Source organism: Ammodytes marinus (assembly GCF_949987685.1).
Source record: "Ammodytes marinus genome assembly, chromosome: 4".
NCBI classification, from domain to species: domain Eukaryota; kingdom Metazoa; phylum Chordata; class Actinopteri; order Uranoscopiformes; family Ammodytidae; genus Ammodytes; species Ammodytes marinus.
The window spans coordinates 34,996,035-35,012,830 of NC_137233.1; the positions used below are offsets into that span (position 1 = coordinate 34,996,035).

At 42.2% G+C, this 16,796-nt stretch overlaps 1 protein-coding gene across 4 annotated transcripts in view; it reads left to right on the plus strand.

Annotated features, from left to right (window-relative positions):
- The window catches only part of shq1 (SHQ1, H/ACA ribonucleoprotein assembly factor), a 64,362-nt gene that overhangs the window by 23,013 nt on the left and 24,553 nt on the right, over positions 1-16,796 (plus strand). For all 4 annotated transcript variants that reach the window (XM_080025543.1, XM_080025545.1, XM_080025544.1 and 1 more), the window contains exons 8-9: positions 11,038-11,195; positions 11,665-11,718. In XM_080025543.1, the coding sequence (XP_079881669.1) occupies positions 11,038-11,195; positions 11,665-11,718 (212 nt within the window). The remainder of the gene's footprint in view (positions 1-11,037; positions 11,196-11,664; positions 11,719-16,796) is intronic.

Here is a 16,796-nt window from a genome sequence, read left to right on the forward strand (position 1 = left end):
TGTCAGCTTCACATAAGAGTCCGGTGTGGGACCATTTTTCAAACTATTGATAAAAAACAATGCAGTGCAAAATATGCAGCAAAAGTTAAACGCTCGTCTGAGACTATGACGTTAAATCACCTTAGAAACACACAATGCCTTCGTCCGAGCATAGCAGCGTTTCACCGTGAGATCTCACCAGTGAGTGAGCCGTCGCGCTGATGAACTGTGGTTTGTGGCTAAAATAATAACCGGGGATATTCCCCCCGTTAGCGATTTCAATGGGAAAGACTTCTGCGATCTGATTGTATGTCTCGAGCCTGAAAACACAGTGCCATGTCGGCAGACAAACTGCGCAACTATAGGAACTGTCCAGTGAGCCGAGTCCCTCCGTTGGTTTCTGTCTACAACCGACACTATCACCGGAGACGCATTCACAGCGTTTAAATAAAGCCTCTCATTTGTATTACCATTGGGGCTTGCATGCAAATACTGTAACATTACGGCGGCAGCTAAAGGAAAAGCGCAGTTTTCACTTCATTTTCTGCACCTCAACCTCTGCTGTGGGAAGAAAGAAAGGGGGCAGAGTAAGTCGATTGAATTGTCGACTCGCAGGCGGACGGTAGGCAGCTCTGCCAACGGAGCGAGAGTGCGCCCGCTTGTTGCTCCGCCTGTCAAAACGCCCACGCATCGTTTGTCCAATGGCCTTTCATTGAAAAATATATTTTATATTAGGTTTATTATATTGAGTCTTAAATAAACACTGCTTTCTTTACGACTCTCAACGCGCATTTCAATGAACCATGATGTAGTCTACAAAAAGATACTGAACTGTGATTGGCCGTTACTGGCCCGGGCGGGACAGTGACTGGCCAATCAACTTGCCCTGCATATGATTTTACTGGCCCCGGGCCTACGGGCCATGCGTTATGTCGAACCCTGCGTGCGTTACTGAGATTCGTACCGAGTTACATATTACCATTTTATGTTGTTGTAATGCCTTACATTAGCACGTTACAGCAAAACGTAATGCATTACAGTAATGCATTACTTTATGTAACGCGTTACTCCCAACACTGTTTATTTGTAAGAAGAACTTTATCAATTTTTCTTTTTTTTTTTTTTTAAGATATTTTTTTGGCATTTTTATGCTTTATTGATAGTGTAGAGACAGAGTTGAAATGGGGCAGAGAGGGGAGTGACATGCAGAGAATGACCGCGGGCTGGAATCGAACCCGGGTCCGCTGCTGGCCGAGGCCCATGGGGGGGACGCCCTACCAACTGAGCTAAGGGCGCCCCCTACTTTATCAAGTTTTGATAATTTCACTGAACAACAAAAAGATGAATGTTGAGTAAAATATAACTCATCTGTCTGACCCCACCCATTCAATTAATAAAGTAAAATGCTCCACCATGTGATGGAGGAATGCACAGTGCATGTAGGGGGCGTGGCCTCAGTACCCCTGCATTAAAGGCCTACTTCACCGGTGGGAATATCACAGTAAGAGAAATGTAGGGTTAGACAGTGAGACCATAAAACACTCTATCTGCCTTTTCTCAGGCTAGGATGAACCTATTAAATTTTTTTTTGCACATTTATACTACATAGGATCTCAGAATTCAATACACCTTCATATTCCCACCGGTGAAGTAGGCCTTTAAGCAGTGTGCTATGTGCAATTTGCCAAGTGTACTTGCATAAAATCTGGTTGTTTTAGTCAAGATTATGCTAAAATATATTTTTACCAACTATATTTAAAATCACAGTTTAAGCCTCTGTAAACCTGGTCTAGTAAAAATAAATATATGATATCAAGTTGGGTGTCTAAATAAACTTTAAAAAAAATCTGATTTGAAATTAAATGTTAAGAAATATAATTAAAAAAACTGCTTTTTACTGTCTAGAACGTTTGCCAGGACTGAAATAACATAGTTAGGAGAATTTAGTGCATTTGGGTTGCTTTAAATTTAGTAAATTCCCGTTTATTCCCAAAATTCCCGTTAATTCCCATAAATTCCCTTTAATTCCCATGGAAAGTTTCCAACTTTGAAAATTCCCGGAATTTTGCAACCCTAATGACAAATAACAGGGCAGTTTACCTAAAATCACCTTGTAGATAAAAACATCCCAGTGACTAAGTTTGCCCGCTTGCTGACGAGCAGCCGTCAGTCAGCATCCCAAAGACCATTAGTTTAGCCTCTGAAGGACATTAGCATTCCCTGTTAGCAGCGGCCGGCTCGCTTGCCTCACTCTGCATTCTAAGACTGAGTGCCTCAGTCTAGGAGCCTGGGTGTAGATAAATGGGACAAAATTAAACTTAATGGCTTGATTGACAGCTCCAATCGCATTAGCCCCAGTTGAGTGTGAAGAATGGCCGTCGGTCAGGACATTTAATTGCCGTCAAATCTTGAAAGCATGTTCGTAATTTTTAACCGTTTGTCATATATTGGACATAGCAGCTGGTATTTTTTCAGGCTTCCCCCCACCCCTTTGCTTGTGCTCAGTCTGATATATATGTCACCTGACAGGTGGCTGTGAACACAAGTGCTAATGAAGTAGAAACTGGCCCCCTTTGTGCTCTCTGGTGTCAGGACCGGCACACTGACAGGCCCCAGATGTCCACTGGAGGCATGTGTTCACACACTGGCCCGGGCTAAACGCTACTGACAGCTCGGCCTCTTGTTACCTTGCTGCACTTTGTAATGGCTGGGTGTAGAAATCTGACCACTACTACACTACCCTAGTTTACAGAGCAGACAGTGTCATCAATAAGTCTCCCTCTGATTTGACGCTTGATTAGATCACAGTATGGGTGCAGGCAGAAAATAAACTATATCTACCATGATCCAAGGTCACATTCTGAACTGGTTAAATTTGTGAAATCCTGGACCCTCTTCCAATCCTCAGCGGTGTTTTGACAAAGCATATTTTACTCCATGCAATCAGGCCATCTGGACCTGTAGACAGCAGAAGAGCCAAGGATGCCGTTCCAATTGAAGGAATTAGGTCAGAAATGTATTTGCAATCAACATACACTGTGTGCAGTGTTGGGAATAACGCCGTTTAAAATAACGGCGTTAGGTAACGCCGTTATATTTTCAGTAACGGGGTAATCTAACTAATTACTTTTTCCGTCGTTACAACGCCGTTATCGTTACTGAACGTTAAATGCGGTGCGTTACTGTGAATTGATTGAATAAACTGTGTAATCCGAAAGCACCCCTGGCTCCATACTACACAACCACCAACCAACTACCACAAACTGCTAGTGAGGAGACCAGGTGGGTTAACAACGAGATAAGCGATTGTTATTTCTTATAGTGTTTTAAGTTGTGTTTTATTCAGTGTGGATGACATTATAACTGTCAGTTAGCGCCGTCACCTCAGTCAGCCGCGGAGCACTGTTTATTGAAGTTTCTTTTTCTCTCTCTCTGTTGTGTGAGCGTGCACGTTGCCGCAGTAACCACCTATCAATCCACGGTTGAAACGTGCTCTCCCTGAGTTCTTTTGCATCGCCCTGTGAGTAAGTGCATGGAGTTTCCCGATCTCTATAAATTATAATTTATGCACGTTACTAAACGGCCGCGATTCGCCGGTTGCAACAGCTGTTTAGCGTGTCATCACGAGCCGAATATTGCTATTGTTCTTTTCCTGGGATCTGTATGCTGCTGTGCATGTTAAAGAAGGAAATAAACATAGGATAAATCCTTACTCCTCCTCTCATCGTCTCATGCTTCACAGTCTGACGTTTTTGGCCTTAAGTGGTGTTTTAGCCGACACCCCTGAAGTGAATCCAGTGATATAGCAGATCAGCACGGTAGATTCAGCAGTTTCCTCTACTACTTTTGTTGAGAACAAAATACTAGGCTACTGGAAGTGCAGGATAAAAAAATACTTGAAGTGCAGGATAAACCTCTTGCTGTCTGTTGATGTGCAATACATATTGAAGGTTATAGCCTACAAGTAGGCCTACCTGTCTGTTAAACTCATGTCAACTGACTTGTGAAAACTGCTCAGAAAGATCAAATTTTTTGGACATATAGCAACTTTTTTTTTTTTTACAGTAGGCTAACGCAAATAGTTACTTTCCCTGGTAACGAGTTACTTCTATTATAAAGTAATTCAGTTACTAACTCAGTTACTTTTTGGAACAAGTAGTGAGTAACTATAACTAATTACTTTGTTAAAGTAACGTTCCCAACACTGACTGTGTGTGCTTATGCCCATTACAAGAGATTGGCTGCTTAGCTGGGGTGAAGGAATTTGGTGTTGGGTAAATCTATCACGTCCGCTGACACCTCTGGGATAGTTTTTGTGTGAATGATGATCCACATTTACAGTGGAGGAAATAAGTATTTGATCCCTCACCGATTTTGTAAGTTTCCCATTTACAATGAAATGAGCGGTCTATAATTTTAATGCTAGGTTTATTTTAACAGTGATAGACAGAATATCAAAAAGAAAATCCAGAAAATCACATTAAAAAAAAGATAGAAATTATTTTGCATTTCATTGAGTGAAATAAGTATTTGATCCCCTACCAACCATAAATAATTCTGGCTCCCACAGATTAATCCTTGTGCTTTAAAAAAGCATTCCTTATTTCAACTAGTTTCCTGTATAAAATACACCTGTCTCAACTTGTTACCTGTATAAAATACACCTGTCCACAGAGTCAATCAATCAAACTCCAACATCTCCATCATGGGCAAGACCAAAGAGCTGTCTAAGGACATCAGGGACTAGATTGTAAACCTGCTCAAGGCCGGAATAGACTACAAGATCATTGGCGAGAAGCTGGGTGAGAAGGAGACAACTGTTGGTGCGATTATTTGAAAATGAAAGAAATACAAAATGACCATCAATCTCCCTCGGTCTGGGGCTCCATGCAAGATCTCACCTTGTGGGGTATCAATGATCATGAGAAAGGTGAGGGATCAGCCCAGATCTACACGGGAGGAGCTTGTTTATGATCCCAAGGCAGCTGGGACCACAGTCACCAAGAAAACCATTGGTAACACACTATGCCGTAATGGATTGAAATCCTGTAGTGCCCGTAAGGTCCCCCTGCTCAAGAAGGGACATGTACAGAACCGTCTGAAGTTTGCCAATGAACACCTGAACGACTCAGAGAATGCTTGGGAGAAGATGATGTGGTCAAATTAGAACAAAATCAAGTTCTTTAGTATCATAGTTACTCGCCATGCTTGGAGGAAGAGGAATTCTGACTATGACCCCAAGAACACCATCCCCACAGTCAAGCAGGGAGGTTGAAGCATTATGCTTTGGGGGTGTTTCTCTTCTAAGGGGACAGGTGGACTTCACTGCATAGAGGGAACTATGGATGGGGCCATGTACCATGAAATACTGGGTGACAACCTCTTTCTCTCAGCCAGGTTCGTAAAAATGGGTCGTGGATGGGTCTTCCAGCATGTCAATGACCCTAAAAATACAGCAAAGGCAACAAAGGAGTGGCTCAAGAAGAAGCACATTAAGGTCATGGAGTGGCATAGCCAGTCTCCGGACCTTAATCCAATAGATCTGTGGATGGAACTGAAGCTCAAGCTACAGCCTCGAAACCTTAAAGATTAGGAGAGGATCTGCAAAGAGGAGTGGTCCAAATATCCTCCTGAGATGTGTGCAAACCTGGCCATCAACTACAAGACACGTCTGACCTCTGTACTTGCCAACAAGGGTTTCTCCACCAAGTACTAAGCAATGTTTTGATAGGGGATCAAATACTTATTTCACTCAATGAAATGCAAAATAATTTCTATCTTTTTTTATGTGATTTTCTGGATTTTCTTTTTGATATTCTGTCTATCACTGTTAAAATAAACCTAGCATTAAAATTATAGACCGCTCATTTCATTGTAAGTGGGCAAACTTACAAAATCAGTGAGGGATCGAATACTTATTTCCTCCACTGTATATACTCTATAAATAAAGCTTACTTACTTACTTACTTACTTACTTACTTACTTACTTACTTACTTACTTACTTACTGTAACTGGATACAACTTATTTTTTATTCCTGCCTGGGCATCCTGGCATTTGTATAATTGTATCGGAGACTATTTAAAGCAAAAAACAACTTAACGTATCTCAGTAAGGTGTTGTGCCACCTTGTGCTACCAGAACAGCATCAATGTGTCTTTTTTTTTAAACAAAAAAAATACACATTTTTATGCTTTTATTGATAGTGTAGAGACAGAGGAGTGACATGCAGAGAACGACCGCGGGCTGGAATCGAACCCGGGTCCGCTGCTGGCCGAGGCCCATGGGGGAGACGCCCTACCAACTGAGCTAAGGGCGCCCCCCTAACAGCATCAATGTGTCTTGACATGAATTCTGCAAGTCTCAGGGACAAATTTGGTGTTTTGATGACAGTGGTGGAGAACGCTCTCTCACACATCCTAATAGGTGTTCAATTGGGTTGAGATCTAGAGACTGTGATGGTCACATCATATCTTTTCATACTCATCCAACCATACTGTGGGGGCATTGTCATCCTGGAAGAGAGCATTCCCATCAGGATACATTAGTTATTATGGGATAGAGGTAAAAAATAACATTGCATCGATATGCAGTGACCCTTCCCCCTTAGAATATACTATGCCAGTAATATGACCCCACAGCATAACAGAGCCACATGGCATTCAGAAATGTAACATTCTCTTGGTGTTGCCATACATGCACTCACCCACACTTGTGGGGGACACGGTGAAAGATGGCTCATTTGACCTTCAGTGTTTCCCCCAGAAAATGTCTTAGTCAAGGTGGTCACTGCCCCGGCTCATAGGGTATTTTGCTCAAAGATGCCAATGCGCAGTAAAGAAATAAACAACTGTTAATTTGAATACAAAAATACAACAGACACTTACTTTACAGTTGTGCAATTTTGTTTGCTATGTGCAGGTACAAATGATGTGCAAACATGCAGACAGTTCAAAGCACAATTAAAGAAAACCTATACTATTTTGGTGCAATACTATACAGACACATTAATACAAATACTGGACCATACTCTTAACATGTGTAGGCACATCAAAGTGCTCATTTCCTTTTTGGATGGGGGCTGTTGTGTGATTATTGTGGACAATAGGCCTACTGTGATGCGCCTATAATGTATTAATGGTTATTTTGAGCCTACTTGCTTGATTTCTTTTTAAATTATTGGTCGTTTTGGAACATGTATTTCCCAATTTAAAACATAAAAATAAAGCAGCATTGAAAATTCAGAAAATAAATCTTCTTGGCCTACACTAGCATGCTGTTTGAAAAATAACTCAATAGTTGAAATAATAAATACAATGTGTTTTCCCCTTAAAATGTCTAAATGCATTTCAAAGACAGTAACAGTGTGGCACTTCTGTAAACTTACTGAAACTTGGCTGGGCCATCACTCTCATGCATTCATCAAACTTTTCTCTGCCATGTCTGAGCTGATAGATAGGTTGTGTTGCCACTGTGATGTGGAGTCTTAAACTGTTCTAGCTTAGCAGAGCACTTCTTTCTGTTCAGCTAAATATCCCCATAGAACTGCACTGCGTTTATTATCGCCACCAGTTAAATGTCGGTTTGCTTCTGCTCGTTTAACTCTCCCGTGTGCATGCCGTAGTCGCGCGCGCAAAGCCACAGACACAGAGCAGCTGATAGAGAAACGCTTGGAGACACATGCTTTTTACCGCAAATCGCGCAGTTATGACCATGCACAAGCACACATCGTGCTTGCTAGTACATTAATTGTGCAGCACTATAAAAAAATAAATAAAAATTTTGGGGGGGTGGTTGGTAGTCAAGGCGGGGGGCAGGCGTTGCTAAGGCGGCCGCCTTAGTTATAAAGCGCTGGGGGAAACACTGACCTTTTTCCACATGTCCGAAGATGTTTCTATATCACTGAACTCAGTGATATAGATCATTCATCTTTCTAATGAACACTGCATCTTTCTTATAATATCCATCTCTATGTTATTGTGGATGGATGGTCTGATCATGTACTTCACCGACATTTCTCAATCACCTGAACAAGAGCTGCTCTTCTGTTTTCCCTTACATATCGCACTAATGCACTAGCGTCACGGTCACCAAATGTGCACTGTTGACTACACTTCCTGACCCTATTTACTGACCTCTTTCTCATAGATCTAAATGCAGATATCACTTTAGGCATTGTCCTATTGAAACATCAGCTTGCTGAGCATTCTGTGTGACTGAAGCTTCTGCCATCTGTGCCCCAACAATCAATCCTCTTTCAAAGTCATTCAGATCTTTTCCCTCTTGTTATCTTGATACAAACATCAGAATGAACTGGTCCTGATGAGCATGTGTATGTATGCCACAGAGCATGATTTGATGGTAATTGTGTAATTGTACCATGCAGTTTTTGTTTCTCCACCCATTTACCCACCCAGTGCATATCTGTTCATTGTTTCCCCCTAGTGTATTCATTTTACAGTGGGGCTGCCCGGCTGCTGATTTGTGCGCCCTACTGTTAGGCTGATTGATTGATTGATTGATTGTTTGATTGATTGATTTTTGTGAGAAAAGAGAAGAGTGTCCAGTGCACAGTACTTTTATCTAGACTATTTTGTCACACGTGTCAGTAAAGCATCTTAACCTTGAAGGTGACGCTTATATCCTACATTTTAGGCTATGTATTTATGTTCCATTAAACAGAATTATTTCTTAATATGGAGTATTATGACCACATTTAGGTTCCTTTCCTTTTTGTTATTATTTTGTGTACTACAGCTGATTGTTGACATGCTGTAGCTTTGCGTATGAGTGCTGTGTCAGTGACTACACTTCCCAGCACCTCAGCGCCAGGAGGTGACGTCATGCGGAAATTACGGACTGCTACTTGAGTGACACAGCTGAAGCCCAATTGTTTGACAAGACACCTGCAGACTACACGCGAAGAGCATCGGAGCTTGAGAAGCTAGCTCGCGTCAATGAACAGTCTCTTGGTTTGAAGTTTTCAAAGCTTCACAGGAGTTTTCTTCCCATCACACTACTGACGCAACGTCATATGGAGCGGACTGGCAGCTCAGGAGAGCTGAACACGGGCCTTTTCACATTCAGCGGACTTGTGAGCATAGCTGCATTAGCCTCTGTCATAATCAGCTCTCAGTCGCCTTTTTGTTTGGTGCTTAATGCAGTTGCTTATACCGAACAGCCGGTGTAGATTGGGTTTATGACAGGAGAAAGCTTGATATGTATGCTAGTCAGGTATTTTCCCCTGTAAATTGCTGTGCAAAAGTAGTTTGTACCTCAAGAGCCACTGGCAGATAGACACACACTTTTGAATTGGGGCACATGTTGTGAATGTTCAAAACATCCTTTCTCCCCCAAATGCCCCACTGCTACATCTCAATCCTAGGGGAAACTCTGCCAGTTAGTATGTTGGATTCCTATCCATCACAATGGTTTTGTCTTTGTAATTGTTTAAAGTAGAGCATGTGCAGACGTGGGCCCATGAGCTCTTGTAAGTCTTTGTGTCTGCCTGTGTGTCGGCTGTGCTCTCCGGCTCCCGAGTGTTGAAGGAGTCAGGTAGCAAAAGCCTGCCTGGAGCAAAGAAGTACCGACGTAATGCACCAGGAATCTACTTCCTCAGCCAGGCCAAGGTCCCACTGCAGCCAGAGAGAGCTCTCATGTGCTACATGTGTGTGTATTTATGTGCTCTCCAGCCAATACACACCAGCTCTCTCTCTCACATAGGGAGAGGAATTGCTTTCAGCTGTGTCATAAGCTGCTGGGAGAAAGAAAAAAGAAAAACCAGTAGAGTTACAGCACGCTCCTGCAGACATTCAGCGCCCCTTTTCAACACTGAACGCTGTAGATAGCTTAAATGGGATTGAAGTGTGTTTGTGCCGCTCCGTTAGGCTTGCCCACAGATCCCTGTTAAGCAGATGCCTATTTTCAAAAGACAAGTTAGTGAATTTGCAGTGAGAAGGAAGCAAAAGGTTATGAGTTATTATCTCACAACAGTCTTTGGAGGGTTCAGTTTTGGGAATTAAATCACTGGCTTATGTGGAGCGAAGAGCAAAACTGAGAGAAAATGATTTGAAATCAGATTGAGCCGGTTTAGCGTGGACATAATCTCAAGGATTTAGGACCTTAAACCCACTTTACCAAACTGTTTGAGCGCAGCAGTGTCAACATAAAGCATTGTGCTTATGCGTATTACGTGATGGTTTCGTTTTGTTTTTTATTTGAACATTGTTGCTTTGTGTTGCCGACGAGCGACTGAACACAATGTGGAAAGCGAGAGGCTAACTCAAGCTAATACTGGCATGAGACATACCGTAATTTTCGGACTGTAAGCCACGCCTTTTTCCCCATTTTTCGACCCTGTTATTACACAGCACAATATGTGTTCTGTAGCTAGCTACTATTGCACTAAATGGTAACACTTGAATACGTTATGCAAATATGCAACTTGTTTGTTGAAATGTTAATAAATGGGAGCTTCCTCAAGCAGCCATCTCTTTCCCGACAATCCCCTCTGTGCACAAACTCTTACATATGGTAATTAAACATTAAAACACCTGCGGTTTATAGTCCAGTGTGGCTTATAGTGTGGAAAATACGGTACTTTATAGCTGTAATGAATGAAGTCAAGTATTGAGAGCAACAAAATGTATTCTACTGAATTGAAGGTAAAAAGGTTTAATATTGATTTGATTCTGATAGGTCAAATCTTACCCTGTGATGACAAAACAAATTTTCTGGCTTGAAGCTCAGTTCATTATTTAAATTTCAATTTGAGTTATTTTTTATTTGAAGCAATGTTGATCTCAGTTGTATTGTAATGAACGGAGATCAGGTTCTACGGATGCCTATTTGAACTTTTGAGTTCAATAAAGTGAGACAGAAACAACAAAAACTAGTAGGATTATAATGCAACTCCTCCCTCCAGCTAACCACCACGACATTCACTTTTCATACCACCCTTCCTATGCAGGTGGGTCACCGGGCAATTCTTTTGAATATGTACTGTATACCTGATACTTGGTGCTGAATGGAAGTCAAATGAAAACCTGTTCTTGTGTAGCTGTATCGTTCAGCGACGACGAGAAGGAGCAGCTGAGGAAATTCACCAACCGCTCCTACCTGCTGGACAAGACTGCTCGCTGCCAAGTGTGGCTCAGCCTCGTGGACGTCCTGCTGGCTTACTCCTATGAACTGCGCTCTACAGAGGGAGAGCACAATGTGAGTGTGTGAGTGTGTGTGTGTGTGTGTGTGTGAGAGAAGAGGCAACTCACCCTTATAGCAGCACTTAGCCTTGTATGACATAGCCTTCTATCCTCAAAATCCTTTAGACCCCCTTCCATTTAATTCTGAGCCTTAAGAGATTTCCGGCAGATCCTACAGCTCAGTCCAGGTCCTCTTTGTGTCAGTCCTCCTAAGGTAGCTGCAGACAGGCAAGGTGTGCGGGGCTGACTCATTATTAAACACAGTTCAGAGCATGGCTGAATGAAATACTAAAGCTCAGTTATGGAAATAAATTCCATCATATATGAACATTTCAATTTCCATTTCGGTATATTATTTTATGGAAAGATTTGCTCATTCATTTCAAATTGTTTGTAGCCACTTTTTGTGGCTTTTCTCTTAGAGTAATTGAATTATGAGCATAAAGTACATGTTCTTATAGTATTATTGTTGTTCTTCCTTGCAGGTAGAGTCACCGTGGACTATCAGAAAACTCAGCGGGACCCTCTGCTGGCTGGAGGTGAGTCAGTCATTGCAAACAGGAAAACAAAGCTGAAACGAATGAGTTACCCACAATTACATTTTTATTACTAATTTCCTTAAAGGGGAATTACCCAGTTTGACACATTCATTCTGTTTACAAGACTTCATAGAACTCCTGCATGGCAAACATAGTTTAATTGTAATATTTATTTGTGTAATCGTGGGTTGGGGCTGTACACTACAAATGTGAAAATGTTGTCCGCCTTAACTATAATGTGCTGCAGGAAACACTGGGGTTAGCGCTGTTAGCACAGTTACGTAGCTCCCGCGGCCATAAACCCCTCCTACCAACTAAGGGTACTGTCTGCAATGGAAACGCAAGGCAGTTCTAGTGTTACTGTGCCATGCCAAACCATTTGTTGACGCCAGTCATAAACATTTGTTGACACCATAAGTCCCACAGACTGAATTCCTTTGCTCTTTATCGTATCTTAATCTTTTACTCTTCATGTGTATGTTGGTTAGGAACTGCCTATGAAACACGGTTAAATAAAGTATACATTGGAGAGTAATATGAATGTCAACATGAATAAGACTTGACATGAAAGCAGTGGTTTAGCTCCTCAAGTAATCCTGCCATTGAGCCAACTTGTTTTGACTGGATGTGTTAGAGAAGGATTAGAGAGGTGAATAACAGTGTATCAACGTGTCTTTGTCTTTCACACATACACACATGTTTGCACTCTGTCTAAATATGTGACAGTTGCAACAATGTTTGAAAACACATTGAGGACTGATGATGTTTCCAGAACACTCCATCACTGCTATTTGCTCTGAACGTAGAAGGCCCAGGTCCATGCTCTATCCATGTCCCTGTCATGGGCCTTGAATGTGAACCACACATTGGACTTGGCACATTACCAGAGTCCTGTACAAGCGCAGCAACAGGTGGTCTAAATTGGAATAGCAAATAATAGTGTTTGTGTGGTCTTTCTGCCACTAAACAATCGCTTCATTGTGCAGCATGTGTTGAATGCCATCAAATGATAAGAATGTGCTGATGTCTTCTAACATCTTAACCCAAGTCCAACAATCGGAGGAAACATTTTTAAAATGTTTTTTTCGTGTTAAAACTAGTTGTACCATTCACACTGGTGTTCTCAGGTTGCTTCCTTTTTTTACTCTTCTCCATTATCACTTATTTCAGTATCTCTGTTTTGTCAAACACAATTCAGGTTTGTCCATGGTTACTTTTTTTCTTTTTTCACCCCTTCTGTTTGACGACTACACACACATATAATACAGAAATAAAAAAATTCTGTTCTTCTATGGTTTTCTACACACAGCCGTTCTCACTCCAATATGTTAGTACTCCCTCTCGCTCTCCTTGCTTGACCGCACACTCCCGATCTAGAATCTAGGATTGATTGCCTGAATTTTGCCTGTTGAATTTGTGGACATTGAAAAAATGTTTGTTGAATTTTATTCAAGCGATTAAAAAAAAAAATCTAATTAATTACAGGCTCTGTGATTGATTAATCTAAATTAATGGCATACTTATATGACACTTTTTTGCCTGTTTATAAACAGCTGTATCTCTCTCTCTCTCTCTCTCTCTCTCTCTCTCTCTCTCTCTCTCTCTCTCTCTCTCTCTCTCTCTCTCTCTCTCTCTCTCTCTCTCTCTCACACGTAACTCTGTCTCCTCTCCTTAGCCAGGTTTCGGGGCGAATTTTCTAGTTAAAAGTCGACTCATTCACCATCGGACTACTCATAGCCAAAAATATTGACACACACGGACACACACACACACACACGCGCAGATAGCAAACGAAAGTGAGACACGGAGGAAGATTGAGAGATAGGCTACATAGAGTTTTGAACATATTGTTGGCGCCCACTAAATGAACAATGCACAGACACTGCGGAGAATAAAATAAACTGTCTTCTTACCTTCATGCTTATTTGCCCGAAACATCCCATAACACATCCATAGATACCTCGGCTTCTTTCCCCTGCTTCTTTCTTTACTCTTTAATCCCGTGCGGGCCGCGTCCGCTACAGGTGCAGCTGCACTCTCGTCGAACCCCTTTTGCACCGGGTCAAAGGGCAATATAGAAGTGCGATTAATCTGCTTTAATTTTTTTAATTGCGTTAATTTTTCTGTGATAAATTAATCGATATTAACGCGTTAATTTGACAGCCCTAAATTTTATACATTGATTTTGCAGCTGAATTTTGATTTTTTTAACGTTGAATATTTGATTCTGAATTTGTAAACAATGAAATGTAAGGTTGACCATTTTAGTTCACAGGCAAACAATTCATATATCTTATTTCAATGCATAAATATTCAGTGCTAGAAATTTAATGGCTTTTTCATTTCAAAATCCGATGAGACAGATTTACTTCCATACATCCCAGCTGATTCAAATCCTAAACTGGTTATTTAGACCCCTGAAGCTGCTTGATAACGAGCTGATCATTAGAATTAGCTGTTGGGGCAGTGAACGGTCTATAATGTACAGGACGAGTGGGCAGAGGGGATTGAGGAACACTGCTCTAGTAAGACTGGTGCAGAGGGGGGGCGCCCTTAGCTCAGTTGGTAGGGCTTCCCCCCTTGGGCCGGGCCCAGCAGCTGACCCGGGTTCGATTCCCGCCTGCGGTCGTTCTCTTTCACCTCTGTCTCTTTAAACTATCAATAAAGCATGAAAAAAAAAAAAAAAAAAAAAAGACTGGTGCAGAGTTTTGTTTAAATGGAATCTACTCAGCAAGGAGCTTAATACACACCGTCACAACACCGACGAGTGAGTGTAGCGCGACGCACAGACACGAGTGGAAACTACGTACAGGTCAGTTTTTTACATGTGCATAGCATCTGAAGTTCAGCTTACCTTCAGCAGTTTCCATGGTGTGGTATGGCTGCAGCTGCTGGTATTTAGGAGGTTACCTGCAGTGGCTTAGTGTTTTGTGTGTGTGTGCGTGCGTGCGTGCGTGTGTGTGTTTTGGCATTCCTGCTGAACGTGACTGGGGGGTTGGTAAAATTGTACCGTCTTCTACTTTGATGGTTGATATTGTGACGTCATTTCGATGGATTTCGACCTATAATGGTGACACCCCTACATGGTACCGGCTCCACCCTACTCTCCTGGACTTTGGGTATTGCATACTTTTCTGGAGTTTGATTTGGAGATGGTACCCATTATAGTACCGCCTCTGTGTAGCTGTCCAGCGACCACGGTGTGGTTGTCCAGGTTGCTTTCTTAAAAGAAAGTTAAAAAACATCTCAAAAACTGCGAGAACTTGTCTGTTTTGTTGTGCAGAACAGTGTGTCGCCCACTCATAACTCTTACTAATCGGCCCACCGATGAATAGGCCTATCTCTAGTTTGGTTGTGATAAGACCTTGACCACAGTTTGAAAGAGGTACCGGTAGTAGTTTTTTTCTGAGTAGAGTACATAGAGTAAAGAACAGTCTCCACCTACTATACAGTTCTTTACTACTTGTCAGTCCCTAAGCAGAGCTGTCAAGCCCCCAGCCAACTACCTTCCTCCTCCTCCTCTTTCCTTCACTCTTCACTACCATAGATTCCTGATGACTTTCTGTCTCTGCCTGCCTGCCTGTCTGTGTGTGTCACCGCTGTTTCTTCACTCCACTCTGCTATCTCTCTTTCTCTGCTATTCTCACATTCAGTCTTTCTCGCCCCTCTGATTCCTAATATTCCCCCCTCCCCCCATCCCCTCGTCCTCTCCTCTCCTCCCTCCATCTGCCGCATGTTTACTTGTCCTCAGTTGACTGCGCTGGTGAGCCCCCTTCCTCCCCTGCAGCAGCGCAGTAGACCTTATTTACACTCTTGCTAAACAAGCCCAAGGGAGAGCATGATCCCCAATGACACACACACACTAGCAAAACATCCTTAACAAGCCACAGAGAAAAGAAGAGAGGGAGAGAGCTACGCGACCCTTTTCTGTCTCCAGGCTGTGTTGTTCATTAGCGCAGCAAAAAAAATCAGAGAGCAAAAGTCAGTGATTAAAGACGAGCAGCATATTAACAGGGCCGCTGCTGCAGAGGTGTTTAAGAGTTGTGAGCCTCTATTTTGCCAGCTCTATAAATGAGAAGCTTTTAGGAGTAATTAGAGCACCAGTGACTTGCAGTGCACTTGGTGCATCGACATGACGTAAACCTTCTATGGTTTGGCGATCGGGTCTACTTTCAGATTGTCCAATCATGTTCAGTATGGATCGCCAATAGACGATTCAATCTTACTCCTACACTTAGTCACGTGAATAAATATATATAAAAGTGTGTGTACCCTTACAGTTTTACTCTGCGATTGAGTTATAGCAGCGGGGCATTTGGGGGGTGAATGGATGTTTTGGAGTTTTTCCAAAAGCGCCCTGTCTGAACGCTTCATATTAGGGGTGTTAACGTTTACAATAATGTCTAAACGGTGTAGTGAGAAAATGAGATCACAAGGCTGTAATAATCAAGCAAAGAGTATTTAATCAAACAACAGAGGCTTCATGTTCTTTAAAGCCACTACGAGTAGTTTGGTCCCTTGGCGGCCCCTTTGGACAAAAGTGGTAGTATTTTTACGACGCCAGCTGTTGTGAAGCTGTTTTCTAGCTCTTACCGGGCGTGCAAGATTCAAATAATCAGGAAGCAATATAGTGCATGTCCGTGTGTTGAGAGTGTGAGGGCACCGGACTCTTTTCGGTTCCGTGAGAGTGGTTAGTGACACAGCATCAACTAATGCCAGTCAGTGCTACACACACCTGATTGCAATGAGTTGATGCAGTGTCACCGAAGTACTCTCACGGAGCTGAAAGAGTCCGTGTCCTCACAGAAAGCGAATGAACGAGAGACGGCAGTTAGTATGGATCTGACAAAGAGGTAATGTGTTTATGTTGTTGTAAATAATGACTATTTCAGATGAATAATGGTCGACTCATCTGATGATGGTGAGGCAAAGTAAACTTTGTTTTAGTAGGCTATCGCTCATTCATTTAGGAGTAAACACTGCAGTCTAGTTCGCATTGTGTATACGTTGCTTGGCAACGCCCTCCCGCTCGTCTACCACTCTCCCTTTTAGCTTTTCTTCATTGCATTTTCTTTTTT